At 47.2% G+C, this 18587-nt stretch overlaps 1 protein-coding gene across 1 annotated transcript in view; it reads right to left on the bottom strand.

Moving 5' to 3' along the window:
* The window catches only part of Pah (phenylalanine hydroxylase), a 58249-nt gene that overhangs the window by 19577 nt on the left and 20085 nt on the right, over positions 1-18587 (bottom strand). Inside the window, exon 4 of the mRNA XM_052753758.1 lies at positions 4895-4983. Within this exon, the coding sequence (XP_052609718.1) occupies positions 4895-4983 (89 nt within the window). The remainder of the gene's footprint in view (positions 1-4894; positions 4984-18587) is intronic.

The raw sequence follows: 18587 nt of genomic DNA, 5'->3' as shown, positions 1-18587 counted from the left end.
GTAGTGTGTGTGTGTGTGCATGTGTGTGTAATAGGGATACTCTAAATCCATTTCAAATCACCTTAGGGTAGTGGCAGGAGATCCAGTACATGAACAGACATGTGTAGCGTGTTCTAAAGAGTCGTCACTTGGGGACATCTCCGACTATGCTCATTTCCGGTCCCGTATCTCTAAAACATTCATTAGCAACCTACAAAGCACTCCCACCAAACAGATCTCAGAGGCTTTGTCTCAAAAGGTTTTTCTGGTTGGATCTGTGACCTTGAAGCTTATCCTTATAGGGATTTGGCTTTCCATCTCTTGGGTTGCCAGGTGACCACACAGTCCCTGCATCCATCCCCATGAAACACATTCCGTGTTACGCTGTAATTGGTGGTGACTGATCAGCCTGTCTCAATTTAGACTAATAGCAGCAATTTCACCGGCACTGCCGGTAGTTTATTTATAATCACCCTGCCTCATTAAGCTAATAGCAGTGATTCAAGTTGCCCTGCGTGTAAAACATGTTTTGACAGGAAAACATATTGTCAGTGAGGAAGTGGTGAAGGGGAGGGGGTCGGAAGGAGAAAGGGGAAGTCTAAAATAAGTTATGACACCAGCAGAGTCTATACGCAGTCCCTTTTCTCGGTCTCAGAAAATGTATTACCTAGGGGTATTAATGACATGCCTTCTGAGGATTCTTCTAGACTGACAGATCTAGTTCACCACTTCTTCATGTCAGAGCTGGGGTTAAAGCTCTCAAGCACCATCTTCAGGACAGCAAGGAGATCACGGGTTTTAAACCGCCTTGCTGCACTCACTGGGGGCATGGCCTTGAAGTTCCCAGGTAAGGAAAATGAGATCACTAATCACACCTGCTTCACCGAGTCACGTGACAAGGTTAGGTCACATAGACCGAACATCATGTGAGCACAGAACAGGCACTCAAAGAACGGCACATCAGTGCAAAAAGGCAAAACCATGAAAGCTGGGGGATCTGGCTCAGAACATAGGGAGGTACACTCTGGAATGGGACTCTGAGTCTCTTCACACACCCTCGGGCCTTTTAAAGGCACCTACAGGGCCAGCCAGATGGTTCTGCAGCAACATAAGGTACTTGTTCCTCAAGCCTGATGACCTGAGATTGGTACCTGGGACCCACAAGGTGTATGGAGAGAACAGATGCCCTCAAGCTGTTCTCGAGCCTCCACAGGAGTGCAAGGACCCACATGCACTTATACACATACATCATACATGAACAAACATTCCATATTTCTTTATAATAATTATCAAATTTTTGAGATAGGGTCTCTCAACATAGCCCTGGCTGTTCTAGAACTCACACTGTAGACCAGGCTGGCCTCAAACTCAGAGCTCTGCCTGCCTTTACCTTCCAAGTGCTGGGATTAAAGGGGCACATCACCAAGCCCTCCCCCCTTATATAAATTAACATTTAGAATAAAAGGTACCAGGCACTGAAATTTTGTAAAGAAAAAGGACCACTTGAATTCTATTGGTGGGAACATAAAACATTATAGAAAATGATACGAGGTCCCTTGAACCATGAAAGACAGAACTCTCACGCTCGTCAGTAAACCCACAAGTACGCAGTCCTTCCTATGATAACAGAACGCAATGCTGTGGCCTGGCGAAGAGATGGGAGCATGGCTTTCGGGAGCTAGAAGGAGGAGTGTAGCCTTGAAAGAGCAGCAGAAGGTTGCCGGTGAGAAGGAACAGTGACAATTGCTCGGAGGAGGAGCAACCCGGGTAAAGGGAACGGAAACCAAGCACAGCCACGGGGGTTCTGCCCACCAAGCTTGTAGGTGCCACCTCAGCTTCCCTTGGCATCGCTCAGAAAAGGCGATGCTCTTCCTCTTCTGCTCTGTAGCTAGAGGGGCGTGTGGACACTGATGGATCTTCTTAGCACTTAAGCTCCCTTTCCTACCTGGGTGGAACACAGCTCACAACTTCCTGAGAGCCCTCACCTGACCATAAGAAGCCCAGCCCTCCAGGGTGCCGACTGGCACTAAAATGAACCACATGCCAAGCGTTTAGCGTTATGCCTAGTACACAGACCGTGATCAAGAAAGGCTAGCTAGTAATGCCAGCAGCTTGATAAATACTTGTGGAAAGGAAGAAGGGAGAGAGGAGAGAGAGAGAGAGAGAGAGAGAGAGAGAGAGAGAGAGAGAGAGAGAGAGAGAGAGAGAGAGAGAGAGAGAGAGAGAGGAGCAAATAAGGCAAGAGGGGCAGAGTGAAGGACAGCTGGCCATCCTATTCCATTTCCTCACTTCGCTGAAGCTGAAGGCAGAGTGCCTTTCCCCCGGATTTCCAGAACCATCTTCCCTTTCCCTCGGTTCACAGAGTGGCTATTTGGGAGGCTCTGGAGTACTAGGTCAAACACAAATGCATCCCGCCAAGGGCAGGGGGGTCAGGGGAGGAAGGGATCGTGCTGACCACAAGGGACACAGCAGAACAGAGGGTCCCGGAAGAGGAACAGCCTCTTCACTGCTAGTCTGGTGTCTGCTGGCAGTTCACACCTTGAGGCCGGGCCTGTAGGGGGCTGGGGGGGGGGCTGTGGGGGCTGGGGGGTTGGGGGGGCGGCGGCTGCAGGAAAACACCCGCCGCCTTGCTCTATGCTTGGCCCCTGTTCCCGGCATCCGAGGAAAGACTGAAGGAACAGAGAGAGCCTGGCGCCTCCACGACAGGGGGACCGTGTACCTGATAAATTGTGTTTTTATGATAAAATTCACGACACGGAGAGTTTGGGAAGCCAAAGCTGTGGCCGGGGTTGGCAAAGAGAAATGGATTCCAGGGAGGTTTTCAGGGCAGCTTTGGTTTCTGAGGGGACATGACAGTACAGGGAAGGACGTGTCCCTCTCTCTCTGGACTGGCCTCTCTCCCCCCCACCCAAATGATTAGGACTGAGGCCAATGGGAAGAACAGAGGGTCAAGGCAGGACGATGGGGCTGGTGAGAGAGGAGAAATTCTCATGTGTGCGTCGGACTGGCTTTCCTGGGGGCGGGAAGAAATCCCCGGAGCTGTTTTGGCTTGCAGGGCCCACAGCTGAGAGGCACAGGCAGAGGCTTGTAGAGGGGACGTCAGGGTGTGGCCAGTGTGGCCTTTGCCGTCGCTGGGCTCCTTGAAATGGACTGTGTCCTATACAGAAAGACAACAGAGAACCTGTGCCTCCAGAGCTGGCATTTTCAGTTTAGTTTGATTTCATTTGATTTGATCTAGTTTTGGTCTGGTCTAGTTTGGTTTAGTTTTAGAAACAGAGTCTCACTACATAGCCCAGACCACCTTAGAATTCACGAGCCTCCTGCCCGAGGCTCACAAGTGAAACACATCCGTGAAACACAGTATTTAAGGCTTAAATAGGATACTTAAATTCAACGTCTACCCTCAGCTTGAGATAATTTGCTCTAACCTCACAACTAAGATTCAGGAGAGCCGTTCTAAGTCTATTTGAAGACGTCAGGCAGAGACCTTGACCTCAGTGTAACAATAGAGCTGGGCTTGTGGTTGGCCATGCCTGATGAGTACAGGACTAGGTTGACACACATACGCACACTCGTGTGGCTGTGCGTGTAAGGGACCTCTCCCAGACATCAATACTATTATGGAAAAGTATGAAGATAGTATGTTTTTTTCTGCTTTGAAGTGTAGAGGGTGGGATGAATTCACCTTGTTTCTATTCATAAAATGCTTTCTCCTTTTATTTTTTAATTGAAGGATGGGATGAAGAGAAGAAAGCTTGGTAACTATAGTAGCTGGAGTCTTCACTGTCTTCCTCATGCAATTCAAGTCTTCTCACAGCGTTTACTACTTGGGTTGGAGCATGCGCCAGAAAGGCTGGCCTATGGCTCCCCATCTGTTGGCATGCAGGAGATTGGGTTTCTTGTCACCAGCCAAGCCTGTGTCTTCAACTACCCTGAGCACTGGGGTAAGGGTCCAAGGAGCCCAGGTTCAATCAACAAGGGACATTGGAGCAGGTCCCTGTCACCACTGTGCCTGTCTGTGAGATGGAAGCCTCAGCCTGCTTACAGGAAACTGCCTCTGGGAAGAGCAAGCCTCCTGTTGGTTATTAGACCCCACAAGGTTGTGCGGAGACTCTGGACAGGGCACAGACATGCCCCAGCACCAGTCACACTAAAACCTTGTTAATGTAAAATGCTTCCTGGTTAAAATGGTCAGAGAGTCCACTGCCTGACAGAGAGTGGAGAACATAGGGTCCTAATGACACACTGCTCACCCAAAGAAGCAGCTAGACCACCTCTCTTCAACCCCAAGGAACACTGACCCCAGAGACGAAGAAGGAATAAGAAGACCCCACCCAACACACACACACACACACACACACACACACACACTGATCTAGTCCTCTAGTGAGAACCCATTTAAAAAGCTGGCTCTGCAGGGCACAGTGAAATCCACCACTCTGCATGTCTCAACTCACTCTCTCCCTGTCATACCCGAAGCACCACCCACTCATCTCCACCCCGGAGGAACGCCTCACAGCGGATGTGATCCTCTCAGCCAAATGCCTCTCCTCCCTCACCTGACTACAGCCCTCTGCACAGTTCCCTCACTGTCTGATCCTAGCTGTGCTGGATTTAAATGTCCATGAAATATACAAAGACAGAAATAGAAGCTCGCACCATTGTACAGGGAGAGCATTTCCTGGCCACTGGTTCACATTCACCCCGTCAGTAACGACCACAGTCATGAGGACAATGAGATCTCGTGGTCTCGTGAATCTTTGCTTTCCCAGCCCGGGCATACGTAGGGACTCAGTGATCTTTTCTTGAACAAATAAATAAGCACATTGCTCCAAGCTGAAGATGTAAGAGGAAGGAGAAGGAAGAGAAGATGGAGAGGAGGTTGGAAGACTCTCCTCCAGGGCCCTGGACTCACGGGGTGGTCTGCATCCAGTTCTGCTCCGTAGCTGAGAATCTGATTGGCGAATCTGTCCAGCTCTTGAATGGTCCTTGGGAACCAGGGCACTGCAACACAGAAAGAACAGAATCCTGAGCGCAGACCGTGGGACACGTGGCTAACGGCCTCCCCGATCCCCGATTGGTCACACTGATGGTGACAGAAGACAAGATTCTGCATAACCCCTAAACTGTTAAAGCTGAAAATTAAACCTGGGCGGTGGTGGCGCACACCTTTAATCCCAGCACTTGGGAGGCAGAAGCAGGCAGATCTCTAAGAGTTTAGGCTAGCTTGGTCTACAGAGCGAGTTCCAAGACAGCCAAGGCTCCATATAGAGACCCTGTCTCAAATAAATAAATAAATAAATAAATAAATAAATAAATAAATAAATAAATAAATAAATAAAATGAAAATTAAAAAAATACTAAATTCCATTTTCCTGTGAAACTGATTTTAAAACACATCCGAAAGAGATCAGCAGCCTAAGCCTTGGTCTGGGCTGTTCTTCTTTGAAACTCTGTCTCCGAGAACAGAGATGAGAAAGTCTTAGCCTTGTCCTCTACAGAAGCCCAGCAAAGGACCCTTTCCCTGCCCACAGAACACAGGAGAAGTTAAGTTCTGCACTCTGGATGTTAGACCCTTGGAACACGGAGTGAAGCCCACACCCCAGCTCCCAGTCTCATGCCTGAAGGTTTTCTTGAATTGTCTCAAACTCATCCCCTGCCTCCCATTTATAGTAGCTGTCACCAATGATTTTCTTCATCAGGAAACTATGTATAGCCTCCAAATATAAATCAGACAAAAATTAAACAGAGACAGATGAGCTTTTAGACCCCAGCTTCCCACCGTGTGACTCCCTCCCGAGTGCCTTGGGCATCCTTATAAAACCTTTTGATCTCAAAGCCAGTTACAGGCCTTGTGAAGGCGACAGTCAGGTAGCTTGTAGCTCAATTTCTGTAACAGCGTCCCGGGGGAGGACAAGATGCCTGAATTTTGTGTCTGCAATAATGGTGTCTTTCCTGGAGAGGGACCGGAAGGGTAGATGATACCACCCAAATCCTTGTGGCTTATAAAAAAAGAGACATAAGGGGTCCAAGTGTCCCATGTATGGATGGAGACTAGGAAAACATGAACTGTGAGTTCCCTGAGGGCAGGAGCTGTGAGTATTGCATGGCTGTGGAGAGGAAGGAGGGAAGTTATATGAGCACAGAGGGCTTTAGCAACAGTGAGCACCATTCGAGGCCTCTACTCTGACCTGGTTTCTGATTCTGAAGTCTTCCTCAAATAAGGAAGGCATTACAGCCTCTGTTATACACGTGAAAAGCCGGGTATTTTTAAAAATCTGAAAATCAAAATTGGTTTAAGATCACACGGGGGACTAAGACAGTGCCTGACCAATGAGAGCCGATAGACACGGCAGGGTCCACGCAGGGAGCCAAGGCAGTGGTTGGTACCCACGAACGGAGGCTGAAGGGCCCAATGCTGAGTTGGCAAGCAGCTCCCCCAGCCTGGCTTCCGATCATCAGCATCCCTGAGTTCAGTCCCTTTTCTGTGAAAACGGAAACAGTAACAATAGGAAGGACAGCGAATGCTTCTGAGGCCTTATCACGTGATGGGTGTTGGGGTTAGCATTTGGGGTGGACTGTGTCCTTTAGTCCCAGGTTTCCATGAGGAGAGAATGAAGGAGGCAATAATGGGTACTGCGCACGGTAAGGTTCTGCTGCCTGCCCGCTCAAGTGGGGTGAGAAAGAACACTCCTGCCATCTAGTGGTCAATCTCAGGAAATGCCCTCTGTAGATCTAAGCAAGTGCCTAAAGACAAGGCTTTCCCCCAAAACTAGGAGACAAGGACTTACACCAACTTGCCCTCATAAAATGAAGTCAGAGCCTAGTCTCTGTGGATCCAACAACGCAGACCAGCCCTTGCTGTGGCTCTAAATACTCTGTGGTATCTCTGTATAACAGGCACAGAGGTGCTCAGAGTTTTTGTGACCATAAGGCACTCTGGCTTTGAAGAGCAGGTGAACAGGTTTTCAAGTGTTTGCAGCCTTGGCTGAGGAACTTACCCCCAAATCACCCCTTTGCTTCTGGCTAGTATCTGGGATAACACAATATGACACAATTTTAGATTTTCGTGGGTCTCAGGAGTTCAGGTTTAACACAGACGATATGCACACACGCGTGCACAGGCACACAGACACACACATGCCTACACATACATGCACATGAAGAAAGCCTATGCACACATACACACATGCATGCCCTGTTGGTGAATGATGGGGTCAGGATTCGCATCCAGCTGCCTCCATGCTCATTCTTGGATCTTGACCTCAACCATCTGTCAAGTAAGGGACAGTGGCATGGCCACCTGACGGAGAGGGCTGGCTCTGGAGCCTGACTGGCTCTTTTGTGCCTCACACTGGGGTTCCCAAGGCTTTAAAGGACAGGTCACTTGTCCGCACCTCCCTTTGGGGGGTGACAACAGAAGCAGTCTTAGCTTGTGTACTGATAACCCTTACAGGACAGGTACCACCCCCAGCACCTTACCTAAAGCTGCCTCCTCCGGGCCTCACCATGACACCATGAGGTAGGCAGCATTTTTTCCCATGTTACAGATGGCGGGCAGCACTCAAGGGCAGGGAGAAAAGTCTAGAAAGGTAACTCCTGGTGGCAGGCTGCTGAATCTTGGGAGCCTCTACTCAGCAACACACTCTTCCTGCCTACCCTGGGTAGAGGGCATGAGGTCCCTGTGTTCACCGACAAGCACCAGGGAAAGCAGAAATGTGAAGCACCCAGGCTTGTCTCTTTAGTGGAAGGGAGTATACCTTTTTGTTCACCCAGAAGGCTGGGAGTGGATTCTGTTCATAGCCTGGTGACCTGTGCTAGCTGTAGGGCTAAGCTGCACCCCAACCTCCAGACTTCTGTTTATCCCAGATCCTTCCTTCCTAGAGTTTTAACTTGAGTGTTGTTTCTCAATCAATAGAACCCATCCTAAGGGAAGATGTCACATGTATTTTATAGCTTAGTGACCTCTAGGATATGGTCTCTGTTTGACCGAGACCACGTCTGATCCTCCCTGGGCCCTTGCGCTGCCTTAAGCTTTATAGCATGCATGGGATTGACATAATTGCTACCAGGAATCCTTTTTTTCTAAAATTGTACTGTACTTAAATGCCTACAAAATAAACTGACCGGTATCAGCCTCTAGAAGTTAGAACCCACATCAGCTAACTAAGCTGGAGTAAGCCGGATTCCCTTCTTGCCTCACTCAGATCATTTCTCTGCTGGCTGCAGCATTTACGGGGACCGACCCCCACAGGACTGTCCCCAGTGTTTTCCTGGCATAATGAAATTCTGATGTCAGCACTGACGTCTGTTTCCTAGTCAGCCTCAGCAGTGCTGAGGAAAGATCAGGTCTCCTGTGAGACCGTCTCTTCAAGTGTTGCCACCAAAGGGCCTCTCTGAATGGCCCTGGTGTGGGCAATGAGACCTGTCCCTCTTCCCCCTACGCGGAGCACCATTAACAGCCCCGTCTCCTTGGTTCCGGCCACCGCTTGTTGCTTATTGCTCATTTATCTCTTGCCTGAGAGTCACTCACAGGTCAGGCAGGACCGGTGTCAGCAGAAACACAAGCCGAACTTTCTTGTCGTACTGCCTTTCAGCCTATGGACAGACACTCAGACCCTCCAACATTCCAGCATACATTGGGCATCCACTGCACTCCAGGTCCTGGCAATGAGAGCCGATGACGCTGATGGCCACCCTGGAGCACTTACACTCCCCGGGGGCAGCACAGAATAAGCAATTAAAGAAAACCATAAATACACATCAGTGCTAGAAGCTCCTGAAGAAGAACGTGGAGTAGGAAGATGAAAGCCGTGGATGTTCTGTTTCATTCATTTCTTTTAGAAGTGCTCCAACTTTGTTGAGTTGTAATTAACCAAACATATACATGTCTGTATTTAATAATAGTGACTTGATGTACGTATGCGTTGTGAAGTGATTACCACAGTCGAGTTGAGGAACTCATCCATTGCTTCGTATAGTTACCACTGTGTGTACCTGTGCGTATTGTGCCACAGCGAACAAGGAAGTGCTGGTGTGCTTTTTCGGGATACTGACTTCATAGTCTTTGGATGGATAGCCGTAGGGGGTACATCCGGGTCACACGCTGGTTCTATTTTGATATGAGGGGCAACTACATGCTGGGTTCCATAAGACTGGACCAACTCATTGTCCATCCAGCAGCGCGGCGGGATTCTTTCTCCTGTGCCCTTACTGGTTATCTCTTGTCCATTTTGTTAGTCAGAGGATGCTCTTTAAATGGCATCTATTCCTCCAGTTCCTGAAGGTCCTAGTGACTCAGTCCTACTCTGCCAGAGCTCAGTGGGATCTGGGACTGTCAGAGTCTGTGCCTGCTTCACCCATTTCCCATCTCTTCTTAGGACAGTGGGTCTAGAAAGACAGAGTCCCGCAATGGGGTCAGACTGCCTGGGTTTGCACCCTGTCTCTGTCCTTACCATCTAAAGGACTAAAGCTCGTGCGCCTCCGTGTTCCTTCCTTAAAATGGTAATGTGAGAACAACTACAGCGTACCCCTTCATAAGAACAATAAGTGCCTAGAAGGGACAATATGTATGCTTCTCTAAAAAGTTATGATACATAATGAACAGTGTTATTACTCAATTGGAAACACACACACACATTGTCACACATCACTTACCAAATGTATGCTGAGAAATGCACAGTTTTACCCTGTGTGATCCAGAGAGTATTCATGCAAGCTCAGATGTCCGCAATATTACTAAACACTATCATCTTATGGGACTCATTGTAAGGGGTCCACTGTACTCAGTGACATCTTTATATGGAGCATGAGTCTATATATTTTCACACATGCATGCATGCATGCACACACACACACACACACACACACACACACACACACACACACACACAAAGAGAGAGGAGGGAGTGGGAGGGAGAGAGGGAGAAGGGAAGAAGTGAGGGAAGGAGGGAGGAGAGAGAGAGAAAGGAAAAAGTGTATGTGTGTGTGTGTGTGTGTGTGTGTGTGAGAGAGAGAGAGAGAGAGAGAGAGAGAGAGAGAGAGAGAGAGAGAGAGAGAGAGAGAGTCACTGTGTTGTTTGGCTCATCACACAAAGAGCGGAGTGAAGTTTCCAGAAAAACTACTAAGTGTGCCACTTCCTTTGTTATATAACTATACGCGAGCCTGTATTTTGTCTTCTGGGCCCACAAAACAGATTCAAATAATCTTTCTTTGTTGTTAGATGGACTGGATTCTACAACCAACACGACATGTCTTAGTCCCATGCTTAACACACAGACAGGCTCGACCTATGCTTACTGTGGTGACAGATTTAATCATTGTGGTAGTAATGGAAGAAGTGGGGGGAGGAAACCAGAGGTTTCTGTGAGCTATGCGGGTTGTGTTTACTTTTAAACACTAGATGCCAGCAAAGATGCCAGACTCAGAGCTGTGCCCACTGTCTCCCGACTCAACACCAGAGGGCAACAAAGCCAGCCAGTCCCAGCTCTGGTGAATTCTTCCCTAAGAGCAAAAGCAAGCTAGTTGGGCTAGCGTGGCTCAGTTCAGACATCTTAGTAGCAAAGTTAGCTAATTAACGAACGAATCACAAATAAATAAATCAGAGAACTTGAAGGAATTCCAAGGACTCTAAGATATAAAGAGCAAAAGCCTGGTAAACTCCAGGCCTTTGAGCTCAGGATCTGCTCTAGAGATTGCAGAATTATAAGGTCACGGGAGCCACCCAAGTGCAGGAACCCCTCATGACTTTTGATCCCCGTTATCATCCAGAAATTGGCCAGAACACGCAGCCAAATTAGAAAACTAGAGAAGCTGGGAACTCCGAACAAGTTTGCGTTAGAGGATTTCTCTGCTAGTTCCCAACTCTTAGACTTTAGGCAAACTGCCTAATCTCTCGGCGGCTGCCTAGTTTCTCTTCTGCAAAATGACCATAAAAATCATGTGTCCCTCAGACAGCTGGTGAGGAGATCAAAAATCTCCCCGGCAGAGATGGGAGATGGCTCAGTGCATGAAACACCTTCCCAGAACCCGCGTACAGCCAGTCTGCCATGCCCATGTAATCCCAACTCTCCTGCAGCAAAACGGGAGGCAGAGACAGGAGAATCACCAGGAGCTCCCAGGCCAGCTAGCCTGGTGTACACAGACATGAGACAAAGAGCTTGTCCCGAAGTAGAAGAAAGCAACCAATACCAGAGGTTGTCCTCTGACCTGCACACTCGTGCTGGGGCATTTGCACACTGCCCACTGTGTGAGCCCTCACATTCACACACCCCCACACACAGATAAAAAATGATGAACTGTGTATAAGCCCATAAAGAGATCTTACAAAAGTGTTTAGCATACATAAAGGATTCTTTTTAAGTATTTGATAGTATTATTCTCACTGCTATTAGAAGGCCAAAGGGACTCACTGTTGGCAGCTGCCCAGCCCAACCTGAACTCAAGCCCCCACCTCCTTCAAGGCATAGCTTTTAAGACCATTGGCTGCACCCTGTATCCTGTGGGCTAGAAGGATCCAGGTCAATTGAGAGTTCACAGGCTGTCACCTTGGAATCAGGAATGAGTCTTGAGAAAAGAGACCTAGGGGAGACAGGTTCTGAGTGCAGGGGGTAAGAGTGTCCTCAGACATAGGACTTCCTTTCTCTTCAGAGTGTGAAGGACATGCAGTCTGGGCACTCGCAAAGCCAGAGGCAGGGAGCCTGGAGAGGAGAACCTGTCCCACTCAGCTCCAAACACATCTGTCCTGACACTATGCACAGAAGTTGAGCATCCAGGACTGGAAGCCGGCAGGTGTCTACCTGAGTACCAACCATGTGAGTCTGAGCGAGCTACTCTCTCCCCATGAATCTGGGGGCGGAGCAAGCACCTGTAAAGGTTTTATCTGTAAAATTTATAAGACAACTAATCCCACCATCTGTCACCTCCTTTGATATGGGAGGCAACTAACCTGTAGCAGGTAGGTCTGTGTCACCGGTCACTTCATTTGAACCTCTTATCAAAGCCTGGAGGTGCCTGCCCGTCTGGCTAGGTAAATATTGTAACTCGGGCTACTGGTGGCAGAGCCCACGCCCACTTTTGCACCCCCCAGCCTCATAGGCTTGACCAACTTTTAATCAAAGAGTTCTAGTTGTCTTTGTTCTTTTGAAGAGCTAAAGCAGGACCCCATGGAGCCTTGAAGAATTCCTTCCTGTCTTCCATCCAAGCCTTCCTGGACATCAGTGGTAATTCACAACACCTACCACCTCCTCCACACGCTGTCTCCTCTTCAGTAGGGTTGCAGCCCCTTACCCTCGACACACACACACACACACACACACACACACACACACACACACACACACACACACACACACGGGTCTCACTCACAATGCTGGGAATAGGCACTGACCCCAGTGACCCAGGCCTTCATTTTGAAAAGGTAAATCAGATTAGCTCATTAATGACCTTGCCAAATACCCCGGTGGTAGGTCAGCCTCTGCAAGCCCCTCCACAGGCTCTGGTCTTGGGGTTAATGAATTACTGAGCCTGCTGGTACAACAGAGGCTCTCTGTGAAGTCACTGGCACCTGGGTGGGGGTGCAGATCATTAATAAATATTGATTTGGCTCCAAAGGAAGCAGCCTGCTGGAGAGCAGGCCATGGACACCCACGTTGTGTCCCATTAATTTGGGGTCAACTGTTCTACCCAGACACCAAGGGACCACTGGCTCCAGAGTGCTCCCCAAGGCAAGTCCCCACAGGCAAGCCTACTTCCTGCCTGGTGGGTCAGCACAAGCCCATTCAGTCCACAGTAGTTCAAGGCAGACAAATCACAATCTAGCTCAAACTTTGCATCAGACATTCACCAGCCCCAGGGCTGAGGCAACAAGGCACCCAGGATTGTGGCCATCCTGTCTCAGGAAGAGTAATAAATCCTCCAATTTCGACGCCCAGCACAGATTGGTGCCTCCACCCTAACTCCAGGCTCCACCACGTCTCCTCTGAGATATGGCCTCCAGACTTGTAAGGAAGCAGCTAATGCATGAGTCCCAGGAGCCACTGCACAGGGAGTGGGCATGGCTACCAGATCTTCCAGGTGAAGACCTGCAGGGCCTTATTCTTCCTTTGAGGAACTTCTATGTTCATGTCTAGGGAAAGGAAAACCCTCAGGAAGGTCTTGGCAAGAATAAAGGAGTCAAAGCTTGACTGACAAGACAAGCTATTCACGTTTGCATCCTGGACAGAGCAGTACCATCAATGAAGGGATGGGTAAAGCATTTGGTCTCTGTTTACTAATTAAGAGCACCTTCTTAGAATCAGATAAATAAATGAGTGACGAATAGGAATTTCAATGAAACATTGAAATGATAAATAAATCAATCATCTGTAAGGCCCACTAATCAGCCATCCCCTCAACTGGAGCTACTCCCCCTCTGACCCTTCCAAGGTGCCATGTGTCTCTTTTTTGAAGAGATGTATTTTATTTTTAACTGGAGGAAGTATGTGCATTAGAGGGCTGGAGCCAGAAGAGGCCAGAGACATTGGATCCCCTTAAAGATGGAATTACAGGAAGCTGAGAGCCACCCCACTTGGGTGCTCAGCATCCAACTGTGAGCCATCTCTCAGGCCCAAAGATACTATATGTCTCTTAGGGGTATATAGTGGCGCATTGCCCACTACATCCCCCAAACATCCAATTCTGCCTTCTCAGAAGTCACAGAGGTATGAGACCAGGTCACTCACAAATTGAATCATGGTCAACGTGCTTCTATTGGGTCAAACAGGATACATGCAAAGCCTTATCTAATGCCAGATCTTGCCCGGTCCCACTTCCTCTCCTCTTATCTGCTGAGCCAAAGTTGAGCTCAGTGTACCAGAAAGGGTACTCCCGAGGAATATTATATCTCCCCATCATTACCATACATCATGGCATACAGCAACAACTCCACATCAGTTTGGGTACTGTGTCTGTGTATCCTCCTGCTACTAACCTGAACAGTATGAATGAAGGAAAGTCCGAGGGTAAATGTGAATGAAAGAGAAAAATGTGGGAAAGGTAAATCAAGTTCAAGAAGGGACAGCAGTAAAAGGAAGAAAATCACAGTAGGTGGGGTTTTAAAAAGGAAGGCTCACGTAATTCGTAAAGTGCTAGGGAACAAGAGATAAGGGCGCCAAATGAGGCAAAGACGTCAAAGATGATGAGAACTCTCCCCCTAGAGACATCGCTTGGGTAATGAGCACTGTCAGAATTGGCAGGAAAGGATGGAGGAGAACGTGGGAACGAGCAAGGGAGTAAGAATGGAAGAAGGAAGGAAAAGAGAACCAGACAGGGAAGGAGGGACTCTGGCTTCCTGCCTCACTTGCCCCTGATCTTCCCAATCAAACACAGTTGAGTGGCACTGCCAAGCTCAGGAAAGCTTGGAAATGGGAACTATTTGCAGGACCATCAAAACACCCCACACACGAAGTTGTTTTCTTGACTGATGGGTAAAGTCAACCCCAGTGTGGGGGAAGGCTGCCACCAATTCCCTCTGCATTACTACCCTGGTCAGGGTCTACTTCCATAAGCTGGTGTTAACAAATGACCTGATAGTGGTTGGGTTATGGGTTACAGAGGTATCTCCCTATTGAGGCCCAAAGAAGTCAGAGACCAAGATCCTATTCATCTCAGGCAAGTTCAACTCAAACCTTTAGATGCCTCGAGATATCTCACGTGATCTTGTCCATGGACTGTAGGAAGTGGCTGAGCAGGTCTTTGTTCTATTTCGCAGATGAAGAAGAGGCTGGTGAGATTGCCCATTGGAAGGGGACAAATGACCATGTAGAAAGCAGAGAACCAAATATCAGCTCTTGACTTTAAAATTATTGCTCTTTCTGGATCCCTTGGCCCACAGTGAATGACAGGTTGGCACTTAGTTACAATTGTTTTGTATCCTCTTCTTCCTCCCTGCAACTTAGGGACCATGCTTGTCACGCGGAAGAAAGGTGTTCTTAGTCTGTTACATCTAACTTTCACAGACGTTTGTCTAAGCCCAAACAGCATGTGGTAATGCCTTATATTTAGCAAGGATTATGAATCTGGAGACTCTGGCCCTGAACGACCATAAGAATCATGTGCATCCTGTTAAAAGATTCAAATATAAGTTCACTGACAACATGGGCCCTGAATATTGGCACCTCTACCAAAATCATACAATATCATATAATCCTCGCAATCACATTAACACTAAGTATCTCCACTTTTCAAAAGAGACATGGGAGTCTTAAAGAGAGCAAACAAGTTGGCCAAACAGATACAGACAAGGGATTAACCAGGAACAATGAAGAACATAAACCAGTTCTGCCTCCCGACTTCACTTCTCTCTTGTCTTCTATACTGAAAGTGTGAATAATGGTCTCTGGTTACTCTGGCTATTGCAAAAATTAAATAAGACAAGTAATATAAGGAAAAATTTTAAGAGCTGGATTTAGAATACAAATGGGAAATTCTTCTTTTAGCCTATTTTATAATTCTATGGTCTTCCTTAGCTTGAATTCTATGGCCTAGCCATCTACCTCAGCCTCATCAGGGTGTTTGTGCAGATTTTTTCTTTGCCATTGAAATATTAACAGAATTGGGGGAACAAGCAGAATATCAATGGCGCTGAGTGATTCTGAATATAGTGCCCACATTTCTTTTCTTCTTCTGAACATGCTTATCCTCCCAGATGGAGCCAGCTTGTCTCAACAGGGGCAGTCTGAAGAAAAAGGAGTTGTCTCCCTAGCCTTCAGGACATACAGCCACATCAATACATCCTGTGAGCATTTAAATGAAGACAAAATGGAGATGCTACTGTGTGTTTCCATCAATCCAAAGATATTTGGTCTCCTGCAGATTTAGGACCATGAGCATATACAGCTATGGCTGTGAAAGCCATACACAGGAGAAAGCAAAAGACTTTCCAATTGAAAGGGGACAAGACAAGAATTGGAACGGAATAGACAGACAGAGAAAGGGATAGAAAAAATAGAGGTGCAGGTGGTGGGGTAAAGAAACTCCAACCATCTGGACCAGTCAGCCCTAAGCAGCTTTCTTGTAAAGACTCTTAACACTTTGGGAGCCATGGCTCCTTTGAACACTCTTCTCTTAAAAACAAGTAGGCGTGCACACATGTGCACCATTTGCCAAGTCCGGGGAGGGGAAGGTCAGAGCCTTTTAAGGGATCCTCTCACTGACCACAGAAATCCGAAATGAATCTAAAACATCTGTCTTACTCAGCATGGCACTTCAGAGTAGCAATATTAAAGAAGAAAAGAAAAGCCTACAGGGGACTGGGCTAAGAGAGAAAAACTTATGTAATAATGATTCTTCTGTCTTCTGTCAATAACCTTAGCTCTAAAGATAAATAGCAGATAGTACAGAGATAGAAGATAGATAGATAGATAGATAGTTAGATAGATAGATAGATAGATAGATAGATAGATAGATAGATAGATATACAGATAGATGATAGGTGATACATATATATACCCATATATGTACTTGTGTATATGCACAGACATATGGGAAAACAAGTGAATGGATGGAAGATAGATAGATAGATGATACATACATATATAAACATATATATACTTGTGTATATATGTAGACAGATAGGAAAACAGGTGAATGGATAGAAGATAGGTATGTAGATAGATAGATAGATAGATAGATAGATATAGATATAGATATAGATATAGATATAGATAGATAGACAGACAGATGTAAGCCAGTCTTTCTGTTTTGTACAGAATATAATAGAAAGTTTTTGTAGTGGAAATAAGAATTCACTGTTTTTCAACACAATATCCTGTTAAACAACCCCAACTTCGAGAAAGTCTTAAGAAACATCTACAAAGAGGCAAGTCTCTCAAAAGGCAATGCCCCTAACTTTTAACTACCTAAAACAGTGTGTTCATGTCTGTCTGCTTCCCCTGGCTGCAATCTGTCTCCATGTAGCATTTTCCACACCCCCCACACCCCCGCTAAATGCAATGTCATGCAGAAGACTCAAAGGGAAAGGTAAACGGATTAGTAGATGGATCGATGGCTGATATTAATGCTCTTTCATGTTGAGTTGAAGAAGGATTTGAGGTCATCAGGAGAGAAGGCATCAGGAGAATAGACTAAGCATTCAAAAGACTCTCTGGATTAAAATCCTATTAAGATCCCATCAGCTTCTCCAGGAGGCATTTCAGAAGGCTGGGGTTTCTTTAACCTGTCACCGTAATTAACCTTCCCTCAAGCTGTTTTGGGTGGGGAACATTAGCAATTAAGAAACTGAGAAACTTTCATTTTCTATCACCCACACTGCTGTTTGAATGGTTTAGAGACAAGAGTGGAAAGTGGTTTAGCTTAATTGCTTTGAGGGGTTCAGGTCTCTCACTTGAACCTGCTGTCAGACTTGCCCCTGAGATCTGAGCCCCTCATTAAAAAGGGCATTTTGTCTGGAGAAAGAAGCAAAGGTCCCCATCTACTCCTAGGCTTTCTTGCTCTCATCATTCCCCTGGGGAAGCTGATAGGAAAGAGCAGCTATGCGGAGCAAGGCCCACTCCTCTCAAAGGCCCAGCTTCCGGGCCCAGACTCCTCTCCACAGATCTGCCACTGGAGCCCTGATGTCCACAGTCTCTCCCTGCAGGTGTCACCTCAACATCTGCCATATTCCCAGCAGCTGTTGAATCACAGATAAGCTCAGTCCAGGTGGAAACAGCCATTTGGAGTGACCAGCCATTCCAAGAAGTTAGGGTCACAAAACACGTTTCAAATAGTTAGTACAGGCTGTTTCTTCTTTGCTGCCTAAGACTGCCACCTCCATTCCTCCCCCCCCCACTCCACACACACACACACCCCACACACACTTCAAGCACCAACACTCCTCCACCCTATGCAATGAGGTGAGCAGCCTCCTAAGGAATTAAGTTGGTGCTACTTTTAGTATCTAAGGAGCTCAACAGTAGTTGCAGGATAGCTCTGTAGGAAAACAACATTAGCTTTTCTACTCTCTCACTGGTGGGTCCTGAGAGTTATGTGATGTGGCATCTGTCTCCTTACAACAGCAGTCTCTCTTCTATGTTTACCTGGGTGTCTTGTCCCCAACTTAGGAACAAGCAGTTGACTTATTTTCTCTCCGGCGCCTGACAGTGACATAGATCAGTTGGTATCTAACATACTCTTGCCTGTGACCACGCAGAATTTACTCCCTGCCTTAAGTTCACAGCCTCCATTTTCACAATGCAAAAACGAGGGGTCTGTGGGGCTGCATGACCTCCGAGATCACAGTCCAGCTCACGGAATCTACGAGAAAAGTGTGTGTGCAAGCTGGCTTGTGGCTCCTGTGATTGTGTCATTCTTTTATAGCAATGATAATAGTGGCAAGAATATAGAGCATTTATGAAGCCCCTAAACAACCTCCGCTCTATTGCCAGTGCCTGGTGATATAATTCCATTAGCCCCATAATGTCAGGGACTCTTGTTTCTTCCCCTGGATGCAGCTGGAGGTTGCCAGCATCAGTAATTTGTTCAAAGTCACACCAAATGTGCTGTGTCCTGGTTCAGGAAGCCAGGCTCTTAACTCCCTCTCTATATCCCCTCCAGGAACCTCTTTTTGGAGC

This window comes from Peromyscus californicus, unplaced genomic scaffold, assembly GCF_007827085.1.
Source record: "Peromyscus californicus insignis strain IS unplaced genomic scaffold, ASM782708v3 Scaffold_24__1_contigs__length_46423439, whole genome shotgun sequence".
Lineage (NCBI taxonomy): Eukaryota > Metazoa > Chordata > Mammalia > Rodentia > Cricetidae > Peromyscus > Peromyscus californicus.
This window is presented reverse-complemented; position numbering and strand designations above follow the sequence as displayed.